Here is a 25,587-nt window from a genome sequence, read left to right as displayed (position 1 = left end):
TTAAGGCCCTTGCTCAGGACTTGAAGAAGGGTCTTGGCCTGAAGTGTCGACTGTTTGTTCATTTCTGTAGATGCTGCCTGACCTGCTGAGTTCCTCTGCATTTTGTGTATTTTGCACTGGAACATTACCTTGCAGTCCTGCCCCTCCTGCAACCAAGTCTCACTAAAGCAGGGGTGGCAAACTCATTTTAGGTCACGGGCCGGATTGAGCAAAATGCAGCTTCATGCGGGCCGGATCAGTCGGACGCGTGCGAATGCAGCTTTCGTTGCCTCCGTTTTTTCAGCCTACTCTCATGTGTCTCAGTCTCTGCTATAACTACAAAGTGTTTCACTTTACAAATTCCGTTTCTTATGAAGAAGACTGCCGAATAAACACTAAAAACCCTGAAAACCTGGTACCTGAATAAACTCAGCATTAGCCATATCATACACCATAGGCGCTTTGATTACTGGGGCCAGCTTTAATAGTAATTAGATATTATCTCGCGGGCCAAAGATAATTCCACCGCGGGCCGGATTTGGCCCGCGGGCCTTGAGTTTGACATATATGCACTAAAGGATACAATATCATAATTCCACATGTTGATCCATGGTCTAGCCTATCTGCCTCACCTACAATGCTCCTTACACTGAAATAAATACAATTCAGAACGTTAGTCCCACCATGCTCAACCTTTCATTTCCTACCTTGACATCTACTTTCCCCACAACTGTTCCACTAGCTGCCTGGCACTCTGGTTCACATCCCCTTGCAACACTACTTTAAACACCCTGGAGCAGTGCTAGCCTTCTAAACCTTCCGGAAAGGATATTGGTCCCCTTCCAGATTAGGTGCAAACGGTTCTGTCTGTACAGGTCCCACCTTCATTGGAAGAAAGCCCAGTGATCCAAAAATCTGAAGCCCTCCCTATTGCACCATCTCCTTAGCCACCTGTTAAACTATATTATATTCCTGTTTCCAGCCTTAATAGCAATCCTAAGATCACCAGCTTGGAGGTCCTGTCTTTCACTTTGCACCTAATTCCCTGAACCCACTTTGCAGGACCCCATCACCCTTCCTTCCTGTGTCGTTGTTAACAATGTGGACAATAACCGCAGGCTGTTTACCTTCTTCCTTAGGAGTGCTATAGACTCCATCTGAGATGTCCCTGACCCAGGCACCTGGGACACAACGTACCATCCGGAAATGTCATTCTCATTCACAGAGTGCCCTGTCTGTTCCCCTAATCAGTGAGTCACCTCTTCTCACTACTTCTCCCCACTTCCCTCTGAGTCAGAGCCAGACTCAGTGCCAGTGCACTGACTGCTGGGGCTTTCCACTGCTAATTTGTTCCCAACATTATCCAAAACGATATACTTGATATTGAGGGGAACAGCCACAGGGGTACCCTGCACTGGCTGACTATCCCTTTTTCTCTTTGACAGTCACCGAGTTACGTAGGTCCTGCACCTTGCATGTAAACACCTTCCTTTATCTCCTGTCAATCACCCATTCATCTACTGAATGCTCCAAAGGTCATCCAGGTCCAGCTTCCTTGTGAAGTCCATAAGAGGCTGCAGCTGGATGCACTTCTTGCAGGTGTAGTCATCAGGAATACTGAAGGGCTCCCTGTCTTCCAACATTACACAAGAGGAACACTGCCATTCCCACTGCTCTAACTGCAATAAAAAAGAAAGAAACTTATCAGAAACTTACATGAGCTTAGCCTCTCCTCGCTGAATCATCTCGAGCCAAAACCTCAGCTCACCACTCTGACCCTGGCCTACTGACGCTATGGTCTCTCCCACAATGGCCACTCCACTGAAGCCCAGCTTATTTTTATTTGCCCTTGCCAAGTGCTTTATAGTCCAAACAATGTCATGCTCCACAGAATATCCCAACAGGCTCTAATTGGTTTTTAAATCTGGTGCTAAAGCTTTTGGCGCAGTCTCAAGTTCAGTTTTTGACAAGGGGATTCTGATCATCCTATTAGGGATGAAGCTTCATATAGAAAAGAAAGAATTTGTACTTGCATAACTTCCTCACAACATTGGCATGCTTCACAATCAGTTAAATACTTCTGCAATACAAGTGTTGTTCTAAAATGCAAAATAAATGCTTAGTAAAATCCCACAAACAGAAATTGACCAATTAATTTGATGTGGCTGTGGGAATAATGCTGCCCAGGATAGTTAGCTTCTCCATTCTTCTGCAAAGAGCTAGAGGGAGGGAATCAGAACGTTGTTATCTCATCTCAAAGAATTGATTTCCAAAAGTGCAGCACTCTTTTTAATTGCATTGAGGGCTAATCTGAATGAAAAGGCCACTATCAGAGAGCCTAGGTTAATGGAAACAGAAATTGAAATGGAGGGCCATTGGTCTGATATCTTTGACATGATAGTGGAAGGAATAAGTGAAGAGTGAGAGTGTGCAAGTTTCAGGGGAGAGTACAACAGAATATTTTGAAAGAAGAAAGAGTAATGTAAAATCCCATGGAAGATGTAAAATCTATTTTATGTTTGTGTGTGTTCTCTCTTCCTTATTATGATTTGTTCCAAATGCGTTCGTCTTTGCTCGGGCCTGCAGCGTTGCTCATCCTGTCAGAGCATTGATGGACAGTTGACATCATCACACACTCAGCAGGCTGAATTGCTGGAAATGCAAAGTACCTCCTTTTCAAATCAGCTGAAACTACAGCGAAACGCGAGGCTAATACGTCAGAAGGAGTATGAATTGGCTGACGTCAAGTGGAGGAAAGAACTGATGGAAACTGAGCTACAGGAATTGCATCAGCAGAAGGAGGATGCCATCAAGCACAATAAAGTGAGTGTTTGGGTGTTCACTTTAATGATATCATGATTTTTCCAAGGTGCATTTTTTCCAGCATGTAACACAGTGGCACAGACTTTTGAGGCCTGGTTTGGTTTTGTCTTATTTTTCACCAATTTATAGCAGGTCTGTATTTTGGATTGAAGGCATCTGGTGGAGAGTAAGCATTACCAGATCAGAAATTGCAGTACACAAGTTTCAGGAATAGGGGAAGTATATTCTGCCTCATCCTCGACTGGAGAAGAGAATCTTTGTATTCACCACTGTAAGCTTTTCCATCAACTTTGCCAAAGCCTTAGGCTGACTGAGGTTGTTTGTTTCTGCCAAGTATGGGTGGCAAAAAAAAAATACTTGGACTGTCTGCAGGAAACAAGAAAAGACTTCTCACGTCATTGACTTGGCTGGATTTGAGATTAGAGTTTTGAGCTGAAAACTTAATTTATTAATTTGCAATGTTCTGTCCAATTTCTTACACTGACTCATTAAAATTTGTTGCTGAAACAGATAGTCTACTGCATTTTTTTCCAGATCAGTGACACTGTAGAGGTATTAATACTGCATCATATAAAATCAGTTAGGTGGTACTATTTTTTTGGCAGCTGATGCAGGGAATCACTCTGTTGCAAGTTAACTGGTTTTTTTAATGGTTTGTCTCAGGAGCTGTGCAGCACACTGCAGCAGGCCCGACAGGAGCTGCTAGAGAAGGACCAGGGCTATCGAGCCTTGGAGGGAGAGCATCAGCGTGAAATCCACATCCAAGAGGCGAACATCCTATGCCTGAAGGAGAGGTTGCGTGATAAAGAGCACTTCCTGCAGGTAGAAAGAGTTGTCATTCTGCATGCTACTATTAAATATTCTTGTTGCTGAATGAGATGTATATTGATGGAGATCCTGCAGTTTTAGTCAGATTGTGTTTATAAAGGAGCACTATTGATTGCCAATTGTTTTGTCATTTGGTCAATACCACACAGAATCTTCACCCTATTTACATCTTTATGCCTTATTGAAAACGTAATGGAGGGTAAAGTTTCATGGTGATGGGGATACTAAATAACTGGACATATCTAGATGAGTTTGACTGAGTGGAAAAGAATGCATCCAAATTTATAAATGTGATTTGGGGGTTCTCTTGCATTGCAGACCAGCTTCACAAATCATCATCACTGTGGATTTTATTTGGGGAAATACCTTCTCCCCTAACCACCTCTTTTTTAAAAAAAAATGTTGAAAACTGGAAGCAGCTTATTGTAAGTGTGGTGTTTTTGGGATGTTTCTGACAGATTTATTAAAGTAGAGAATAAGAATTCCTTTCACTAAGTGTAGGCCAAAAAGATGTGATTTTCTGCTTATAAAGCATAGGCATAATAGTTTTAATAATTGGGTAACAAACTAGATTTTGTTATTGAAGTAGTCATCCAAAAACACAAAAATTGTTAATTTTTCAGCATGTGGACATCTGTGGAAAAGTTAGTATTTGTTACCTTTGAAAAGGTGGTAGTGAGTCACCACATTGAACAGTTGAAGTCCTTCCGGTTAAGTTTCCCTTGTAAGTCTGTTGAATAAAGAATTCCAGGGTTATACCCATTAACAAAGAGAGAACTACCGTACAATATATTTCCAAGTTGGGATGAATTGGAGGAACATGTGCTGGTGGTTGTGTTCCCATATTCCTGAAACACCATCCTCTTTTATGCTTGAACTCGTCGGTTTGGGAGATGATATTATAGCCTAAGCCAGTAACTGCATTACATTTTGTAAATGGTCCAAGCGGTAGCCAGTGTACCAGTTGCAGAGGGAATGAATGTTCAGGGTGATGGGTGCGATGTAAGTCAAGTGGGCTGCCTTGTCCTGGATGTCATCAGCTTTGTTGAAGCTGCAGTCATCCAGGTTGGTGGTGACTGTTCCTTTGTATTTCAGATAGTTGAGTCGGATGAACCCCTCAAAGCAGACTACCCTGCCTCTGTCTAACCTGCTCTTATATAAGTGATTAATCCAGCTGAATTTTTGGTCAACTCTAACCTTGGGATTGGTGAGACACTTGGCCATTTAATGTTACTTGAAACAGATTAACTGGAGAAGAGGAGATATATTTTCTGTATCCAAAACCATTACTAGTGGTCCGAATAAGATTTTAAAATTAGTAAGGAGATACTGAAGCTTACTATACAACATCATGTTGGGTCAGGCTTTGATTAGTGCAGGTTCACTCAATTACTGCAAGTCATTTACCCAACCACAGATTTACTCCAGAGTGGCTTGGATTTGAAATCAGCGAGCTGCTTAAAATAAAGGGGAACTGCAGCAAGACAATATTTGTTCCATATATTTCTCTTTGTATATTCACAGCAATATATTGAACTATTTGAATGCCAGCAGAACGAGGAGCAAAGTGGACAAGAAAAAGACATACTGGTTGATAAACTCTGGGAGTGTATCAAAGAGAGAGATAAAGCTTCAGAGGTACTTCATTGTGTCTTGGTTCCTATTCACTTTTGCTTAACGTAGAAATGATCATACTGTGCATCTTTTAATTGTGTCAACAGAAAATGATTGTTCCATTAAACATATTAACAGTTGAAGTTAAGACAATGTTTGAAAGGGTTATTGGGAATTGGAATAGTTTTGATGAAATGCCTCTAGAATTTTCTTTGTTGGAGAAATTCATGAGAAAATTGTTAAGTTTTATTTTGCTGGGGCAGGAAATAAGCTTGATTGGTGGGTTAGGTTTTTTCCTATGTTTTAACTGAACCTGTTTCAAAATGTTTGGGCAAAATACAAGATTCCAGTCAGTCATTTGCAAGAGGAATGCAAATAGATTCTGAAGGGACCCATCAAGCAGCAGCTGTGGAGAGAGAAGAGTCCAGATCCCAGGGTTCAAGGTTTATACAACTCTAACACTTTTCAAGAATTAGGAGAGCTTGTGCATCTTTAAGGACTGGAATCTCATTTCTGCTGTTTATTCCAGCAAGCCATTGAAGAGAAATTTCGTTCCTTGGAGGAAAAGGAGAGTGAAATCCAACAGCTGAATCTAACAATACGTGAAAAAGAAAGGGATCTAGAGCGATTCCGTCACATCTTCTCCAGTAATGAAGAAACTATCAATGTAAGTGAGTGGTTTGTGGATGTACAGATATCATATGCAAGAAGTATGTGTGCAGCAAGAGCATTTGAAGGAAGTATAGCTTTTTTATAATAATTCAATGCATAATTTCATCTAGAATTGACTTGTTTTACCTTCAGTATTACGATCCTTCATTGAATTTAAGTATAGGAGTACATTTTGAAGACTATTTGAAGCTTTGTTATCTGCTCACTGAAATGATTAAATTTCTTAAAGTTGTTAAGGACCTTTCTGCCAACCATACACAAATACACCCTTCTATTTCAATACTTAAAAAAAGGTTTTGGAGTGTTATTGCTGCGTTAATTATTTAATAAGTTTTATAGCCAGAAGTAACAAGTTATGCAATCTCATCATGTAACAACCAAAGACTGTAATTAAATCAGTTGTAAGAAATGGCTGGGAGAAATGGGCAGTTGTGTCTTTAGAAAAAGAAAGGGTTTTGCACATATATGGAACATTCCACTATCTTGAAGCAATCATGTTGATTTTCTTGCGATGTATTTACCAAGAGGTAAAGGATGATTTAATGTTTGATTGGAAATACTGAATCTTTGGTGCCGTACTCCCTCAGTGTGATATATGTACATACTGTATCAGCCTAGATTTGTGCTTAAGCCTTAGAATGAAGTTTAAATCCTTAAACAGTTGACTCAAAGCCAAGTGTGTTTGCCAGTGAGGCTATACTGAAAGTATTTGTTTTGAGTTCTGGTGAATTAAAAAAATACTTGCTTTTTAAGCCGAGGAAATGGGAGAATTGAGTGGTCTTTGTATTAAATAGTGGATTTTGGAGAGTCCCTTAAATTTAATTTAAATTTAGAATAACAATTTTTCTGCTGTATTATAAACTGAGGACTTGGGAAGAATGTGTCAGCAGCATGTGAAAGCAGATGCTTGATCCTGAATCAAGTATCCTGGATCCCACAAGATGGATTTTGAAGTGATTGATCGTGCAGGTATTGCTCATCATTTCAAAATAACTCGTAAAGAGAGAAATAAAAACAGTCTGTTTGAAGTAGAAGAGATGTAATTTTTTCTCTTGACTACAAAGTGAGGATGATGAAAAGTAGAACTTATAAGAACAATGCTCATTTAACAATATAACTTTAAGAAATTGTTTCAAAATTTGATTGTTTGTGAAAACAGCAATTCCCTAAGTAGGTGGAGACCTGTTTTTGTTCTTGATTACAGAAAATGTAATGTATTGGTTTATGTATGATGAGATCTGAAAATTGTATGTCCTTCAACTGAGTTGCTAACTCCTCTCCTACCCTTCTCCCCTCTTTTCTTCAGAGTCTGGATAGCCTTGTGAAAGAGAAAGACTTGGAGTCGGAGCAACTAGGTACAGCATACAAAAGCCTGCAATGGCAGAAGCAGGAGGTAGAAGAAAAGCTTGGCTTTTCCCTGAAAGAAAAAGATGCCATCAACAACCAGCTCCAGAGAGCACTGCAGGATCACAATAAGGAGCTAGAGGTAAGGAATTTGCAAGGGCCTTGCCGAGGAAAAGTCAGTTTGACAATAATGCTGTTCGTGGAGCTTCATAAATTGGTAGGAAACAAAAAAGGGGTTGTACAATTTTGCAAATTTCAAACAATTTTCATGTTTCTAAATATTATACATTAGAAAAATGCTATTTTCTTAAGACTCGAGTCAATGCTTCAGAGGTTTCCTGTGCACTGTCACCCATAGGAGAGTAGATCCTTTATGTGTCTTTAGTGACCAGACCACCTTTCAGTTTGAAGTTCAGAACTGTTCTCTTCCACTACCACCGCCTTCATCTCCCACATTGTGCAGATCACCTCAGTCATTTGATGTCTATAGACATAGTTCTTATGATCTGTTTTTTGTAAATATTCACCTCTCTCAACATGCTTCTTACCTTTACCATTTCTTTTGGGATAGTAACCACATCACTTTTTAAAATTTTTTGCACCACTTTTATAATTTAACTATTTTACATATACTGACTGTAATTCAGTTTTTTCTCTCTATTGCATTGTATTGTTGCCTCAAAGACACATTTCATGACATATGCCAGTAATATTAAATCTGATGCTGATCTGATTACAACAACTGCTCACTGATGTTTGTAGCATGGAGCTCAGGGAGGGCCTTCGGGAATGGTAATTAATGTTTGTGCATATTTGATGCAATAGACTATTTTCAAATTAACCAGATAATATGTGAAAATAACATGCATGAAATGTCACTGAACCTTGCTTACTTATGGCTAGTGAGGTAGATGAAAGCTTTCCTTTGTGGCAATGCAGACATCCATCAAGCTGTAGTATAGAGTATTGGTACATATTTTAGAGAATGATTCTCACAGGTGGGTTCATGTAGGATTGCGTCTCTAAGCAAATCTTCCTCCAGTGCTACAATTTTGGTCTAAAATCTTATTGACAGGTCCTGACTACAACGTTGATGAACAAGGTTTGCTCTGGACCCAGTGAGGTGATGGAGCAGCTAAGGCTGCAGCTGCAGCTGAAGGAGCAAATGCTGCAGGAGGTGTTCGCTGACAGAAGCAAGCTGGCGTCTGATCACGAGCAAGAAGTAACACAGTTGCTGCAGTCTGTCAGCTCTCGCGAACAGCAAATGAAGGTAATGAACAACCGTTGATGCATTATACCTGTAAGGCTTAATTCACTAACAGCAGAAGATCCGTAGCATCTGCTTTGTGTGTATCACAATTTAGTAAGCTAGCATATTACCTCGGATTCCATTGTTTTTCAGGAACAAATCAGGAATTTCTTCCTTTTAAACTGCAGTCCCAATCAATGCATGCTGCTTTTCATTCTTCATTGTAAAAACTGTAACTCTTTCAATTGCACTTCCATCTTAGAATTGTGTTATTTTCTAAAATAATAAGCAACTCTTTAAGGGTCTTTTGGTAAATGGAAAATCACATAAACGTCATCCCCTTATGCTGTCCTACATTTTATGAAGGTGTTCAGATTGCTGGATCCTTGGGACCCCTTTTGGGGCAGGTGTGACCTGTACAAAAAGGACGGGTTGCACTTGAATCCCAGGGGGACCAATATCCTGGCAGGGAGGTTTGCAAAGGCTACTGGGGAGAGTTTAAACTAGAATTGTTGGGGGGGGGGGGGGGGAACTGAACTGAAGAGACTGGGGAAGAGAAGGTTGGCTCACAAATAGAGAAAGCTTGTAGAGAGTGCGAGAGGGAGGATAGGCAGGTGATGGAGAAGGGATGCGCTCAGACCGAAGGTTTGAGATGTGTCTATTTTAACGCAAGGAGTGTTGTGAACAGAACAGATGAGCTTAGAGCACGGATCAGTACTTGGAGCTATGATGTGCTGGCCATTACAGAGACTTGGATGGCTCAGGGATAGGAATGGTTACTTCAAGTGCTGGGTTTTAGATGTTTCAGAAAGGACAGGGAGGGAGGCAAAAGAGGTGGGAGCGTGGCACTGTCGATCAGAAATAGTGTCACATCTGCAGAAACGGTGGCCGCCATGGAGGGATTGTCTACGGAGTCTCTGTGGGTGGAGTTTAGGAACAGAAAGGGGTCAATAACTTCACTGGGTGTTTTTTATAGGCCACCTAATAGTAACAGAGATATTGAGGAGTAGATAGGGAAACAGATCCTGGGAAGGTGTGATAATAACAGAGTTGTTGTGGTGGGAGATTTTAATTTCCCAAATATCGATTGGCATCTCCCTAGAGCAAGGGGTTTAGATGGAGTGGAGTTTGTTAGGTGTGTTCGAGAAGGTTTCTTGACACAATATGTAGATAAGCCTACAAGAGGAGAGGTTGTACTTGATTTGGTATTGGGAAATGAACCTGGTCAGGTGTTAGATCTCTCAGTGAGAGAACATTTTGGAGATAGTGATCATAATTCTATTTCCTTGACAGTGGCATTGGAGAGAGATAGGAACAGACAAGTTAGAAAAGCATTTAATTGGAGTAAGGGGAATTATGAGGCTATCGGGCAGGAAATTGGAAGCTTAAATTGGAAACAAATGCTGTCAGGGAAAAGTACAGAAGAAATGTGGCAAATGTTCAGGGGAAATTTGTGTGGAGTTCTGCATAGGTACATTCCAATGAGACAGGGAAGTTGTGGTAGGGTACAGGAACCGTGGTGTACAAAGGCTGTAATAAATCTGGTCAAGAAGAAAAGCTTACAAAAGGTTTCGAGAGCTAGGTAATGTTGGAGATCGAGAAGATTATAAGGCTATCAGGAAGGATCTTAAGAAGGAAATTAGGAGAGCCAGAAGGGGCCATGAGAAGGCCTTGGCAGGCAGGATTAAGGAAAACCCAAAGGCATTCTACAAGTATGTGAAGAGCAAGAGGATAAGTCGTGATGGAATAGGACCTATCAATTGTGACAGTGGGAAAGTGTGTATGGAACCAGAGAGAATAGCAGAGGTACTTAATGAATACTTCAGTATTCACTATGGAAAAGGACCTTGGTGATTGTAGTGATGACTTGCAGCAGACTGAAAAGTTTGAGCATGTAGATATTAAGAAAGAGGATGTGCTGGAGCTTTTGGAAAGCATCAAGTTGGATAAGTCGCCGGGACCAGATGAGATGTACCCCAGGCTACTGTGGGAGGCGAGGGAGGAGCTTGCTGAGCCTCTGGCGATGATCTTTGTATCATCAATGGGGATGGGAGAGGTTCCGGAGGATTGGAGGGTTGCGGATGTTATTCCTTTATTCAAGAAAGGGAGTAGGGGTAGCCCAAGAAGTTATAGGCCAGTGAATCTTACCTCAGTAGTTGGTAAGTTGATGGAGAAGATCCTGAGAGGCAGGATTTATGAACATTTGGAGAGGTATAATATGATTAAGAATAGTCAGCATGGCTCTGTCAAGGGCAGGTCGTGCCTTAAGAAAACCTGATTGAATTTTTTGGGGATGTGACTAAACATGCTTTTGAAAGAAGAGCAGTAGGTGTAGTGTATATGGATTTCATTAAGGCATTTGATAAGGTACCCCATGCAAGGCTTATTGAGAATGTAAGGAGGTATGGGATCCAAGGGAACATTACTTTGTGGATCCAGAACTGGCTTGCCCACAGAAGGCAAAAAGTGGTTGTAGACGAGTCATATTCTGCATGGAGGTTGGTCACCAGTGGAGTGCCTGAGGAATTTGTTCTTCGTGATCTGGATGAGGAAGTGGAGGGATGGGTTAGTAAGTTTGCTGATGACACAAAGGTTGGAGGTGTAGAGGATAGTGTGGAGGGCTGTCAGTGGTTACAGTGGGACATTGATAGGATGCAAAACTGGGCTGAGATGTGGCAGATGGAGTTCAACACAGATAAGTGTGAAGTGGTTCATTTTGGTAGGTCAAATATGATGGCAGAATATAGCATTAATGGTAAGATTCTTGGCGGTGTGGAGGATCAGAGGGATCTTAGGGTCCGAGTTCATAGGATGCTCAAAGCAGCTGCACAGGTTGACTCTGTGGTTAAGAAGGAATATGGTTTGTTGGCCTTAGTCAATCGTGGAATTGAATTTGGGAGCCGAGAGGTAATGTTGCAGCTATATAGGATACTGGTCAGACCCCACTTGGAGTACTGTGCTCAGTTCTGGTCGCCTCACTACAGGAACGATGTGGAAGCCATAAAAAGGGTGCAGAAGAAATTTACAAGGATGTTGCCTGGTTTGGGGAGCATGCGTTATGAGAATAGGTTGAGTGAACTCGGCCTTTTCTCCTTGGAGCAACGGAGAATGAGAGGTGACCTGATATGAGAGGTGTATAAGATGATGAGAGGCATTGATCATGTGGATAGTCAGAGGCTTTTTCCCAGGACTGAAATGGTTGCCACAAGAGGGCACAGGTTTAAGGTGCTGGGGAGTAAATACAGAGGAGATGTCAGGGGTAAGTTTTTTTTACTCAGAGAGTGGTGAGTGCGTGGAATGGGCTGCTGGCAATGGTGGTGGAGGTGGATACAATAGGGTCTTTTGAGAGACTTTTGGATAGGTACATGGAGCTTAGAAAAATAGAGGGCTATAGGTAAGCGTGGTAATTTCTAAGGTAGGGACATGTTTGGCACAACTTTGTGGGCCTGAGGGCCTGTATTGTGCTGTATAGGTTTTCTATGTTTCTGTTATTATTTTTGATGAAACCTAGTTAGTATCTAGACTGTAGGGTGCACTTAATTGAGTACATGCTGAAAATACATTGTATAATCTGGGTATTCATATTTGTCCAATTATCTAATCCAAGCTGGGCAGGTCTGATTAAGGGAATCCAGCTTTGCTATTATGGCCATTACTGTAGGTATTCATAGAAACAGTGAGATAACATTTGAAGATTCAGACAGTGACAGGTTATTAAATCTGGAAAATTCTGTGGTGAAGTACGAGTGCTGGTAAAGACTATTTCGAGTTTGAATTGTATTTGATAAGCTGGGTAGTCTCCAGCCTGATGGCAAGACTTTGCTTTCTCTAACTTCTGGTAACCACTCACCTCTTTCTTTCCCCTTCCCTCTTTCTTCCCCCCCACCACTTCCAATTTTGTTTGCATTTCCTAATTTTGACGGCTCTGTCGCCTCTTCTTCTGACCTGCCCTCGTGACCTTCCCTTGGTTCCCTACCTCCTTTGCTTTATTCCACTGTCCTCTCCTATCGTTCCTTCTGTAGCCCTTTACCTCTTCCAGCTGTTATGTCCCAGCTTTTACATCATCCCCTCTCCCTCATTCACTCAATTTGCCCCTCCCAACATGTACTCTTTCCTGTCCTCCCACCTTCTTATTCTGGCTTCTGCCTCTTTTCTAGTCCTGTTGAAGAATCTTGGCCGAAAAATGTCACCCGTTTATTTCCCTCCATTGATTGTGTCTGACCTACAGCATTTTGTGTGTTGTTGAAGCAAGCTCATTGGGATTTTTTTGAAAGGTTATTCCAGCAAAGAATGTTAACTTTATAGCATCCACCTGATCCACCAGACAGAGTCTCCCACAATGCAGTTGCCCTTCAGTATTGTAGTCAGTTTAGACTGAGTAGAAACAAGTGGGCTCAAACTTCCAGCAGCAATGAACGCTGGCATGTGTGTGAAGTTTGATTTGCCATTGTCTTTACATCATTTAGTTTCCAGAATGTTTTTCTTCAATTACTCAGGGTGCAGCAGAGAGGTTAACTCGTGCTGTTGCAGAGAAAAGGCATGAACTTCAAGCACTGCGTCAGCAATTGGTGGAGAAGGATCGGGAAATAGCAAATTTCATCAAGCAGAATACTTCAGCAACAGAACTGCCAATGGAAATAGCCCACCTCAAAGAACAACTTATGGAAAAGAATCGGCTAATTGAAGTAAGTTCTTAAAGTTTGATGTTGGCCAACAGCATGTTGAATTTGAAAACCCTGCTTAATAGAATTTCTTTTCTTCATGTCTCGTAGTCATAAAATATACAAATTTATGCTATTAAAAGCATAGAGTATGCCCGCATCATAAGATAAGTGACCCAATACAAACCATGTTAACTGTAACTACAGAAATGTCTTTACAAGTTTTGTGTGTGTGTGAGAGAGTGAGATATGGGCAAGGCTAATATTTATTGCCTAGCAGTATCTGCCTGTGAAGATGGTGATGAGGCACATTCCTGAACTGTCACAATTCTGTTAAGTAGGGATTTCCAAAATTTATAGCCAATGACAATCAGAAGTTACAATCCATTTTGAAGTCAGAATACTCTATAGCTTGTTGGGCAACAGCAGATGGGGGATTTCATCTGGCATGCTTCCTTGTCCTTCAACTAAGGATGTTTGAACCTAGGATGATGTCCTAGAGGCTATCTGCAGCAAATAATTCCAACAGGTATACCTTGCTGAGGGATTGGTAGATTTGCCAACTGCCACATCCTCTAAGCAAGCTGCGACTGTTGGAATATTAACCCCTTGATGCCCATTGACTTAATTTAGTTAGAGTGAGTCAGTAACTTTTCAATGAAATGTAAACCAACAGTACTCCTACTGTTGTTTGAATCTTGACCCCAGTACTCTCCCTCAATAGAGGCCCTCATTGCGAAATATCTGTATCCAATTAGTTCATTTTTCAATTGCTGTCATAATTATTGATTAAAATAGCAGAAGTGAAACATTCCTCAAGTTAATAAGGAAATTCGTTCAGTAATATCAATCCTAAAGTCGTGTTGCCTTTTTCACTAATGCTTTGCTTTGCACTGTTGGTGGGAGTTTAGAAAACATGTACCTTTAGTGATCTTCATTCACAAAAGAAAAAATATTGAAGCCTTGTTCCCATTTTACTTGTAATCCAACAATATCTACTATCCCTGTTTGGTGGAAATGTGGGAGGCATACATATGGATAGGGGGTAAAGAGAGGATCCAGTTAGGTTTTGACATCAGCTATTCTTGCACATACAAGAAAATAGAATCACACAAACATAGAGTACACAAATAGGCCGTTTCACCTCACCTCTTCATGCCGATCATGTTGCTTATCTACATTAATTCTATTTCCCCACAGGAGGCCCATAACAATCTGCCTTTCCTATTCGAGTACCTGTCCAGACATTTTTCAAACATTGTAATTGCATCTTCTTCCCCTGCCTCCGTCTCAGATATTCACATCCCTCTGTGTAGAAAAACTTGCACCTTTGATTTCTGTTAAATTCCTCCCCTGTCACCTTAAAACTGTGCCCTCTAGTTCTCCTGGGGAAAAGTTTGTGACTCTCGCTAGTGCATCTGTGCCCCTCGTAACTTTGTGAACCTCTGAGCCACCTCTTGACTGTGAATGTTCCTGTAAGAATAAACCCAGCTTATCCAGTCCCTCACAACTACAGCCTCCTGTACAGGGGACATCCTGGTCAGTTTCTTCTGTACTCACTCACTTCCCTCATGTAGAGTGACAGCCAATTACTATTTAGGTTGACCCAAAAAGACATGTAAGCTGGATTAGGTGCTGAAAGACTAAGACAAAATCAAGTCAAAGTAGCCATTGAAAAGCAGTGATGCTTTCATAAAGGCTTATTAGGTTAAAACATGTTCAACTTGTTCCATGTGTGATATTTGTTGTAGGAATCTGTTGTACAATCTTGAACAATGATAAGATGAGTGTTGTGTATGACATAAAAAATCTCACCACGCTTCCCAAACGGTGTTATTTGGGAGATCAGTCAGTGGATCCATATCGGACAAAATTCTTAAAAATCAAAAGACACCATTGCACCATTATTCGAGGGAATGGAGAATTTTTTTAAACCACTTGATCTGAGCCTTTTCTTTGACCCGCTCAGGAATTGGTGCAGGATGGTCACAGCAAGAATGAGCACTTGCCCCAGTCTGAGAAGATGGAAGCTTCTGAATCCATTGATGCCCAACAGAATACAAATGAAAGGGAAGGTATGTAAAATTAAGCCATCACCTTCACTGAAAAATCTCACTCAGGTTTCCAGGATTTTGTTTGTTGTGTTTGTGTATTGACTGATGGTAGTAATGTACAAAGAAAATCCATACCAAGATTCAGTTTGTGGAAATGGAAATTACATTAAAAGTAGTGGAATTAAATGAAGCACAGTTCCCTGTGTGACTTCCATAAGTGACAAAAGTGGAAATAAGGGCACTATCTCACTGGTGCAAGTTAGATCTGAGCTGCTTGACTTTTTTAAGATTTGATTTATAAGATCTTGCACTTGTTGGCACATTGAGAGAAGTGTAAACCAGATCAGGCAAACTAAAGGGCGTTGTTTCTAGCGTGGTGAGAGTACAATTACTGGAAGAAACTACAAGTATTAAAGTTTTCTCCAGCTGCCAGTATACAACCAGCTAGAACTGGTGTCATGTTGTATCACTCAGCTGTAAAACAACTTTCCTAATGCAGAAAGTAGGTGTAATGCTTCAGAAGATTGATTGTGTACGGTAATAATTCTTTACTCTATCAAAAGGTTTGCAGGCAGCCTTGGATGGAGATGAAGCAATGGTTGAGTCAGACTATGAAGACAGCATGCAGACTGAGCTAGATCTGATGAAAGAGGAACTTCAGCTTGCCTTAAGAAAAGAGAAAGAGAGCAGGGTGAGTTTTAAAACTGCTATTAATGGATATAACAGAATAGTCTGAAACCATTGTCCGCAGATCTGTGGTTTAAAAACTTCATTAGTGGGTCACTTAGTTGCAGGTACACCTGGTGTGACTGCAAATATCTAAATAGCTAGTCATGCAGGAATTTAATGTGTAAAAGCATGCTGACATAAAAGGTTCAGTTGTTGTTCAGACAAACATCAGAGTGGGGAAGAAACATAATCTAAGTGACTTTGACCATAAAATGATTATTGGTGCTGGACAGAATCTCAGAATCTGCTGATCTCCTGGGATTTTCATGCACTACCGTCTCAAGAGTTTAGAGAGAACAGCGTGGGAAACAAAACAAAAAAAAAGTCCAGTGAGCATGAGTTCTGTGTGTAAAATCGCCTTGTTAATGAGAGAGGTCAGAGGAAAATGGCCAAACTGGTTCAAGCTGACAAGAAGGCAACAGTAACTCAAATAACCATGCATTACAACAGAAGAACATCTCTTAATACACAACATGTCAAGCCTTGAAGTGGATGGGCTACAGCAAAGAAAGCCATGAGCTTTCTCAATACTCAATGATCACTTTATTAGGTACCTCCTATACATTGAGTGTTTATGATAGTGCAGGGGAATTCTCAATATTGAGAAGGGAATGCAGACATTGCAGAGACATGTTGGAGAAGCAGGTTTTTGTTGTTATGGAGAACTACAATGCTGTCATGCAGGGACTGTGGAAATCAGTGACTACTCCCACTGAAGCTGGTTATTCAGTAATCTGGCAAAATATCTGGCAGCATTCAATGTGACTCCAAAGTTTCTGTAATGAAGTGCTCAGCCAGCACTTGATTTTAATGTAACTGAAAGATGGTCAGTTTCATGAAGAAATTTAGGGGAAAACTTGGGGTTCACATGGGGAAAATAAAACTTTTTAAAAATTTAATTATTAGAGAGTTGAAACTAAGGCAAAGTCTGACAGTTATTGAGATGAATGAACAGCTAAGATAATTAACAAAGAAATTCAGCTTCAGGAAGTGAGGTTTCAGGCTGCCACAAAACAACAAATTTCATGACATTATCTGTGATAATAAACCTAATTGTTTCCTTGAAACTTGGAATTGACTAATTGTAAAGTTGCAGAATAAAGGACCCCTTAAAACAATAACTGGATAGAATAGATGAGACTTGAATAAAGTTCTTTGGGGAAAAGTCACAGAAGGTATCACTGAATTCCTGACTAGCAAATCCTATAAAGCACGTCAAACTCCTAAGTTCTTCGGTGTATTGACATCAAGACTGATTTAACCATAAGGAGCTATAATTTATCCTTTTTCAAGACTTACAAAATCTCATTAGACTTCAAGCCATAAATTTTTGTTTTATTGTGGCTTTTATCCTGCTCTTTTTAATTCTGTCTCCTTGCAGCATTGATGTGAATGGATCTGCTGCATGGATTTATGAGTATAACATATAAATTGAATTGAGTCATACATGTTGGCAATTTGCTGATGATTCTCTGTGTTATTGGGAAACATGCTTTGAGTTATTTTTTAAATGGTGCTCCGTTAGACTCTTCTTATTATGTAATTGATCTAAGGTTAAGTATCTAAATATGGGTTATATTTTTATTTTCTTTTTGGCTTGAACTGGCAACACTGCAGTCTGCCCTCCTTGACCAGCAACAAGAGCTCCAATGTCAGGCAGTGGAGATTGAAACACTCTCAAACAACATTCGTGACAAGGAAGAACACATTATGGTGAGTTTTAATTTTATCAATAGTTGAATTGTTGTGGTTGTTTTGTTGTGATTGGAAGATAAGCTTGAAAGAAAAGTCTACATTTTCTGATTGATGGGCTCTGTGGAGTTCCTGCTATGTGCTGAATTAGGGAAGGTTTTGTGTGTTCAGTAGGATGTGGGACCAAAACATCTTGCTGATTGATAGTCCAGGTAATTGTGAAATTTTAGAGCAACAGAGCAAGGTGTGACTTTTTATAATAGTAACAAAATATTAATATAAAAAAGATTGCATTATTGATTACAGATGTAGAAAAAACAGAATTGGTGTTGCTTTAGATTTGTCAGCTGAATTGCTACACAATGGTTTTGGTTCTTAATGATCTTGTTGCACCACAGGATCTGCAGAGGCAGCTGGAACAGCCAAGGGAATCTCCAGAGGTGGAAAAGCTTACACAAGAGCTCCTGAAATTGAAGGAGCAAACGGCAACCATGGAATTATCTGCACAGAAAAGTGTAGGGAAAAAGTATGATCAGGTGTGTAATTCTTTTTCATAAGTGTGCATCAATCTAGTATTTACACATTTCAATCAAGTTAGGGTTAAGCATGCTGAACTCCTGTAATTTATAAACCTTGTTGCAGTAAATAATAGTCCCCTTAGGTTATTTAAGTAGTAATTTGATCAAATCAAATTCATTAGTGAGTCAAGAGGTTGAAAGCAGTAAACGGTAAATGGATGGGATGATCTATGGGCCAACTGATTTGGGTAGCACAAGTACATTAAATTATGATCCTATTAAGGTTACACAGGTAACCTTAAAATTCATTTATAAATTAATAAGACTACTGTCCTAGTTTATTACTGGTACCATATGGAGAGAAGGTTAAAAAAATTAGAGCAATGAAAAAAAGAAAGAAAACATGAATCGAATTGTGTTTAAGAAAGCTGCAGTTTTCAAAAGGTCAAAAAATGAGCTCAAATTAAATGATCGAGTGTTCTATTTAGAGCAAATGGGAGTTGATTTTTTTCTTCCTAAAAGTACTCCCCAATTTCTTCTCTACTGAAATCATCCACTTTTTAATGCATACTCTGTGCATTAACATCTTCTGGTAGCTGTGCCAATTGATTATCACTCATGTACTTTGAATGTCCTCGGGTTATTCAGATATCCAGTGAACAGAAATCATAACCAAGCCTTATTATTTTCATTAGTTTCCATTATCTATACCTGTCATGATGATTTCTCAGTAGTGCCAGCGAACAGGTAAATATCTCCCTTTCTAACCTTAATTTAAAGACAAGACGGATGATATTTTCATTTGGGATGGCAGGAGAAATCATGTGTCACTAAGTGAACATAAAGGCCATTTCCCTCTAATAACAAGGTATTTCAGTGTTGCTTACTGTTAACTAATTTTTATTGGCAGCTGATCTGTGCTCTTGAAGAACAGTTGTTGGAGCAGTCTCGCCTAAACGAAGCACTTCGAGCTGAAAGGCAACTCTATATCAGCCTCGTTAAATTCCATAATCAAACTGACAGGTAAGTTGAAGTCCTGAATTGGCGCAGATTTTTGAAGTCAGTGTGAGTATGTAGAATGTGTTCTCTTTTGTTAGTATTTGATTCAAACTGCTCACCACTTTTAAAGGGAATATCAGTTTTCTCTGATATTTCCACAGATGTTTGCTATATACTTCACCACATATTATCGAAGTGCAGTGATTAAAATAACTAAAATTGAAAGTTATTGATTAGTAACGTATGCCATTAAAATAGAAGGGACTCCCTGTTACAGTTTTGTCACCTTTTCAAAGTTAAGAAATCTATTTATTTCAAATATAATTATGATATGGTAAGTTTGTTGGATGAAGAAATTTGCTTGAAATAATTTTTTACAGATTCACATCAAAAAATTAAGATTGCTATGACATGAAGATTGAGAATAGTTTGTATAACACTGTATTAACATCAATGCTGGCACATTCACCAGGAAGGAATCTAGTTATTAACCTTACTGGCTGGATTCATTGTGCAGGATGAAAGTTATAGCCTTGTATGGCAATAAATACATGCAAGAGAACTGTGAATCATTACTTGTTCAATTTGATACCATTTAATATTTTCATCTCTATTGTTCAATATACTTCCTCTGGATTTTCCAACCTAGATATTGATTTATATTTTCATTAACTGTAAACAGTATCTCTTACAACTGGGTCTCAAAATTTGTTCTGTTTAATCGATAATCTCATCTAGTTAATGTTCAGTCTATTTTGATGTCTGCAAATTCAAAACCATCTTTTTGTCTACTCCCTTCCTCCAGCTAAGTTTCTGTGGTAACTCTTTAAGCCTGTAAGGCTGTTTTTTTAAAAGGTATATCTCTTGTAAGTGGTTTGGGAAATTGAAGAGCTCGACCATGGTCACTGTAGCAATGTTCTGTGGTTCTCATAGACCATGTGCATCTGTTGTTAGTTCATTGGATACTGTCTTCAGTAGATTGATTTTGCTCATTTTTGTCTCCAAATTCACATTTCTACTTAGCACCAGCAGAGAAAAGGTGCTCCAGACTGAACTTCTGGCTGTACAGGCACTCCGTGGACATCTGGAAGAGGCCCTCAGGAGAACCCAGGAGCAGATTGGCAGGCTGGAGAAGGAGCCTGAGATGTCAGCAGATTCTGGAGGTGGGGGAATGGAGAGGCTGGCAAGTCTGCAAGAGCATGTGGCCTGCTCTACTGAGGTGTCTCGCAACCAAACCACATAGCGTGCAGTGGAATATGGGCTTGTGGTTAGCCGAAAAACCTTGCTAACAGGAAATGCCTGCTTAATGCCAATGGGGTTTTACTGTTTACTAACTAATTGTGTGCAATGTTAACTGACCTGGATTCAGAAAATCATGATTGTACCATATATGTTAATAGTTTTCCTTGTCATATAGAATTCATGACTCAGGATGTATTACATGTTATCATGAGAAGAAAAAGATCATTCTATTTTAAGTTATTGCATTTTCCCTGTTTACGTTGATGAAATAAAAATTTCATTTCAATTTTCTCATTTTGCCTTTGCACATTTTCCATTTTGAATGCATGAACCACCTTTCCTCCAGCAAAGCCTTCCCACCATTTCCTGCCTGTTTTCTTTCCCTTTGTCCCTCAAAATTCAGTAATCAATTTGCTAAGCAAATTTATTCTACCTTACTGAACATCTGGAGTAATTAAGCAATTTTGCAATTAAGTTATAATGACATATACATATATTTAATATGTATATATTTAATAGCTTGATTGAAGATATTTTAAAAATTGCACCTAAATTGGGTTGAACTGTTTGTGTAGATGTTCATATATTAGTAATATTACTACTTCTAAAAGCATGATATCAGCTGTATGTGTTGTGGACCATACTGGTCCCAAATGTTTGTCCAAGATTCCCCTTGGTTACAGTGCCAGTAAGTATCTCTCTATCTTATCACTTCTTGCTACCTAATCCAGGAAAGGATGAAACTTTGTGCTGGATATTAATCTTGACCACAAAAGGCTGCAAATTTGCCATATGGAAAGCACAGGAATCAAACACACTCCTGACCACAAGTGACTTGAGATTTCGTATATGAAAGTCAACTAATTTCTAAGCAAATTAGTTTGCTAATATCTTTAAGATGTTGTTTCAGTGATGGATGTTGGGCATGGATAAGTTCTAAACTTTTTAACTATTTTCAAATGGCATAGCATCCCCAGTTTATATTCTAACTTGTACAGTTGACAGTTTTGAGAATAGAAGAATTCATTTAGAAATTTTAGATAAATGATAATCATATACTCTGTATTGCTGGAAATTGATAACCAGCTTATTGTTTACCAGTATTTTTATTACTAACTGGTACAGGTGCCCCCCGCTTTACGAATGTTCGCTTTATGCCACTTCGCTTTTACAAAAGACCTACATTAGTAACCTGTTATCACATTAAAAAGAGGATTTTCACTTTTACAAAAATTTTTCCCATATAAATTAATGGTTCCTCGCTTTACGATAATTCAGCTTAAGAAAGGTTTCATAGGAATGCTCTACCTTTGTAAAGGGGGGACACCTGTAGTTTCCTTCATATCTTCATCATCTCTACATTACAATGTCCTTGCTCATCAGATATTATGTGATAGTTCATACATTTCCCGAATTTGTCATCTGAGGGTTAATTCATTTTTGTCTTTTTGTTATGCTTCTAAACAGATACAGTTTCTATATTTACAGGGACATCTGTGTTGGGGAATGAAAACCTTTTTCAATACTCTAAGCAATTAATGAAAATTTTGTGCATATTAACAATGTTATGTCTCTGCAAATAATGGCCTGAGATATATTAGTTTACATCGAATCCAAAACAAAAATAAATGATAAATTATTCTGGTTTATTCCACTTCTTGAGCAGTGTCAGTTATCAGGGGTTGATGCCACTAATGTTTACAACTTCCAAAAATTCACCCAGGTAGCCCTCATTGATGTGTTTATGGTGAATGGTGACAGGCTTTTCGACAACACAGTCTCCTCATGTGGTATGGGATCAGGTATGGGAATCTAGCCATTCTAACCCCTGTTAATCAAAAGATGATTTGTATCTTGCTCTATCTTCTGATTGTACATGTAGTCTTGATACCTTCTAGTATTTAATTTCTCTTGTTTTCTCCAACAACTACAGTATATGCAAAATCAATAGAGGCTGCTACTCCCATAATTCATGACAACAATAAGAATCCATTCTTGAATCAGGAGGCCCATTATTCAATAGAGACTGTTTGTTATTTCCTTGAATGCCAGGATTTCCAGGAATAATAAATGACAACTCTTGTATTCACACAGCTGGACCGATGTAAGGAAAGAATGCAAATTCCACATATTAGCCTTTCACAGAAGAGCGCTAATTGTTAGCCACTTTATAAAGAAATATTAGAACATAAAACATTACAACACAAAGCAGCCCTTTAGCCCACAATGTTGTACCGAACCAAATAAATAAATGGCCAACTAAACTAATTCCTTCTGCCTACACAATGTCCGTATTTCTTCACATCCATGTGCCTCTAAATGTCTGTTAAACATCCCGAATGTATCTGCCTCAGCCACTATGCTAGTAGTATATTTCAGGTACTTACCACTCTGTTATGTAACAAAACTTGTGCCTTACATACCCAGTCTCACCTTAAATGAATGCCCTTTGGTACTAGACATTTTAATTCTGGGGGGGAAAAAACAGACTGTTTGCCTACTTTTCATGCCTCTCGTACCTTCTAAATCACTACCAGATCTCCCCTCAGCCTCGACCACTCCTGAGAAAACAACCCCAGGTTTGTCCACCTCTCGTTGTAGCACATGCCCTCTAATGCAGGCAGAGTCCCGGTAAACCTCTTCTCTACCCTCTCCAAAGCCTCATCCGATAATGACCGCTTTCAGAGAGACATGAATTTGGAACCCAAGATCCTTCTACTTAGGAACACTATTAAGGGTTTTGCCAATAAAATTGTACTGCCTTTGCATTTGACCTGCCAGAGTACAACGTTTCACATCTGGCCGCGTTAAACTTCATCTGCCATTTCTCCACCCATATCTACAACTGATCTATATCCCATGGTTTTATTTGCCAGTATCTACATTATTCACAACATCACCAATCTTTGTATCATCTACAATGTTGATATCAAATTGATTATGCAGGTACCAAATAAAAAGGAAGGTGCAAGAAACTGGAGTGAAAAAACAACTGTTAGAAGAACTCTGTGGTCAGCAGCATCTGTGGAAGCAGAGTGATGATAGACATATTAAGTCAAGATCCTGTATCAGAACAGAGTGCTGAGGGAAGATAGAAATGAGAGGGAGGGGTGAGAAAAGGCTGATAGGTGGAAGAATGTGACGGGGGTGGGGTTGATTGCTGGGTAGAAACCTAAGGGGGGAAAAAAAGCAGTTAGGGAAGGAGGAAAGGTAGAGATGGAGGTTGGTAGGTGATGGGTGAATCAGATAAAGGAGGGACCAAGTGGAGGAAGTGATGTGTGAACGAAGAGAGAAGAAACCAGGATATATCGGTAGGTGGGTGAAGGGCAGAGAGAGCTAGACTTCAAGCAAACAAAATTACTCTTTATTCAAATTGGCAAGGTAAAACATGAAGAGTTTTGTATGATCATTGCTAAAGAGTAGATTGCAATTGAAATGAAAATCCCACTTCAAATTAAGGTATACATTTCTCAAAGTAGGTATAATCTTGTTGATTTCTTGGGCCACAATTTCCAATATTAGTCTGTGTTATTGAAATTTTAAGTCTTGCAAAAAAGTTCATTTTTTTTTTCTTGTGCTTTGGACAATAGCAAACATGGGAAAATGAAAAGATGACTACAGGTTAATTAATAATTTAAAAATACCAAATGTATATACAGTAGATAAAAACAGAAAATGCTGGAAGTACTCAGCAATTCAGCCACACTGTCAGAAGACCAGCTAACCCTATGGCTGAACTATTGTTACAGCTGTATTGCCACCACTATTATGACAATGGAATTCATGGCATTGAATTTCCAAACATAAACCTTGGTGCACACAAAGGCAGGGTTTAGAACCTGTTCTATTGGTTCTAATCAAGGGAATGTAAACTCTACTTCTCTTCCCACAGTTGCAATTTGATCACTGGGTATTTCCTGCATTTTCTGTTTTTACAGAGTTCCAGCTTTATTTTCTGATTTTCATGAAATGTCAGAAATACTAGCAAATGCTCATGGTTATTTTGAAAAGTGAATTAGGTGAGCATTCTGTTTACCTGCAAAATAAACACATGAAGTTCTAGTACATAGCATATTAGAAGGAAATTCCTGTTTTTTGATATAAATCTCTTTAATCTGATAATGAAAAGGTTGCTCTCGTTTAAAAAAAATAAATCTCTCAGAAAGCAATTTAAGAAATAATTGTCTACAGTAGTTACTTGCTTCCACTTACCCAAGTATTCCAAAAGAAATAAGAATGGGCTAAATGCAAAATGTTGATGAGACCTTCACTTATAGCAGCTAAATTGTACCACTGAACTAATTTACATTTGAGATTTCAGTTGATACAGCATAATACTTAATAGTGAATATTTTCTGATGGAAAGATCACTTTAGTGAGCTATTGATATTCTGTGCTGATTTAGTTGGATTGTTGTGTGGTTAGAGAACCACAAGTAGTTGTGTCAGAGCTGTGTGTGGGCAGTGGCATGTGCACAAACAGGGTGAATTGGTGACTACTCAGAGTTTTCATTGGCGGAATCATGTTCCGGATTACCTTAATGCTTTCTCTGTTTCTCTTACTAATTGTGAAGTTTAAACTTCTTGAATTATTAGCTATATGTGTAGAGAAAATACTATTTGTCTTCATGGAATATAATGCTGTGGTCTGTGTGGGAAGTTACCTCCACAAAAAAGAACAGATTGCACAAGTATGTTTTGGGAATGTTCATATGAACTTCTGGTTTCTGCATTCCAGTACTGCTGACTCTGCAGTACCATTATGTAAAACTTCTCCTGAGCTTCACACTAATTGTATCCTGCTCTGATAGCAATGCATATCATTAGATAATTGAAGCAATTATTCTAAGAATACAATTAATCACAATAATTCCAGGGAGGAGAGGGCTTGTCAATCCCACCTTCATGTATGCCTCCAGATGTTTCTTGAACAGTAACCATTTTGTGAAATTCAACTTGGTAATTACTGTGAGAATTTCTTTTTTTTTCTTTCCAAGCACCAGTTATTACACCAGTTTTGGCTGCATTTCACATAACACAAACTAACCAGCACCGGGATTGATACAAAATTGGAATTCACAGGGTTGGTTTTCCAAAGTAGAAAACTTCTCAAAGAAAGCAATGGGACAAGGTTTAAATCCTCACTTAAAAGTTAACTCTTCCATTTCGAGGTTATTTTTATTT

General features: G+C 39.2%; 1 protein-coding gene and 1 long non-coding RNA gene across 15 annotated transcripts in view; one reads left to right on the top strand and one right to left on the bottom strand.

The window, feature by feature from the left end:
- Positions 1-25,587, top strand: part of pde4dip (phosphodiesterase 4D interacting protein) — a 422,313-nt gene that overhangs the window by 291,258 nt on the left and 105,468 nt on the right. For 13 of the 14 annotated variants that reach the window (XM_073063246.1, XM_073063248.1, XM_073063241.1 and 10 more), the window contains 13 exons: positions 2,566-2,802; positions 3,466-3,624; positions 5,155-5,268; positions 5,774-5,911; positions 7,223-7,402; positions 8,336-8,530; positions 13,006-13,194; positions 15,140-15,245; positions 15,788-15,916; positions 17,560-17,666; positions 18,044-18,181; positions 19,074-19,186; positions 20,186-20,325. In XM_073063246.1, the coding sequence (XP_072919347.1) occupies positions 2,566-2,802; positions 3,466-3,624; positions 5,155-5,268; positions 5,774-5,911; positions 7,223-7,402; positions 8,336-8,530; positions 13,006-13,194; positions 15,140-15,245; positions 15,788-15,916; positions 17,560-17,666; positions 18,044-18,181; positions 19,074-19,186; positions 20,186-20,325 (1,945 nt within the window). The remainder of the gene's footprint in view (positions 1-2,565; positions 2,803-3,465; positions 3,625-5,154; positions 5,269-5,773; positions 5,912-7,222; positions 7,403-8,335; positions 8,531-13,005; positions 13,195-15,139; positions 15,246-15,787; positions 15,917-17,559; positions 17,667-18,043; positions 18,182-19,073; positions 19,187-20,185; positions 20,326-25,587) is intronic. The other variant, XM_073063239.1, reaches the window with a different exon arrangement.
- Positions 1-25,587, bottom strand: part of LOC140737082 (uncharacterized) — a 42,510-nt gene that overhangs the window by 6,229 nt on the left and 10,694 nt on the right. The window contains exon 2 of the long non-coding RNA XR_012101053.1: positions 4,290-4,360. This is a non-coding gene — a long non-coding RNA (uncharacterized lncRNA). The remainder of the gene's footprint in view (positions 1-4,289; positions 4,361-25,587) is intronic.

Source organism: Hemitrygon akajei, chromosome 12 (assembly GCF_048418815.1).
Source record: "Hemitrygon akajei chromosome 12, sHemAka1.3, whole genome shotgun sequence".
NCBI classification, from domain to species: domain Eukaryota; kingdom Metazoa; phylum Chordata; class Chondrichthyes; order Myliobatiformes; family Dasyatidae; genus Hemitrygon; species Hemitrygon akajei.
The sequence above is the reverse complement of the archived record's forward strand: the minus strand, read 5'-3'. Positions and strand labels throughout refer to the sequence as shown.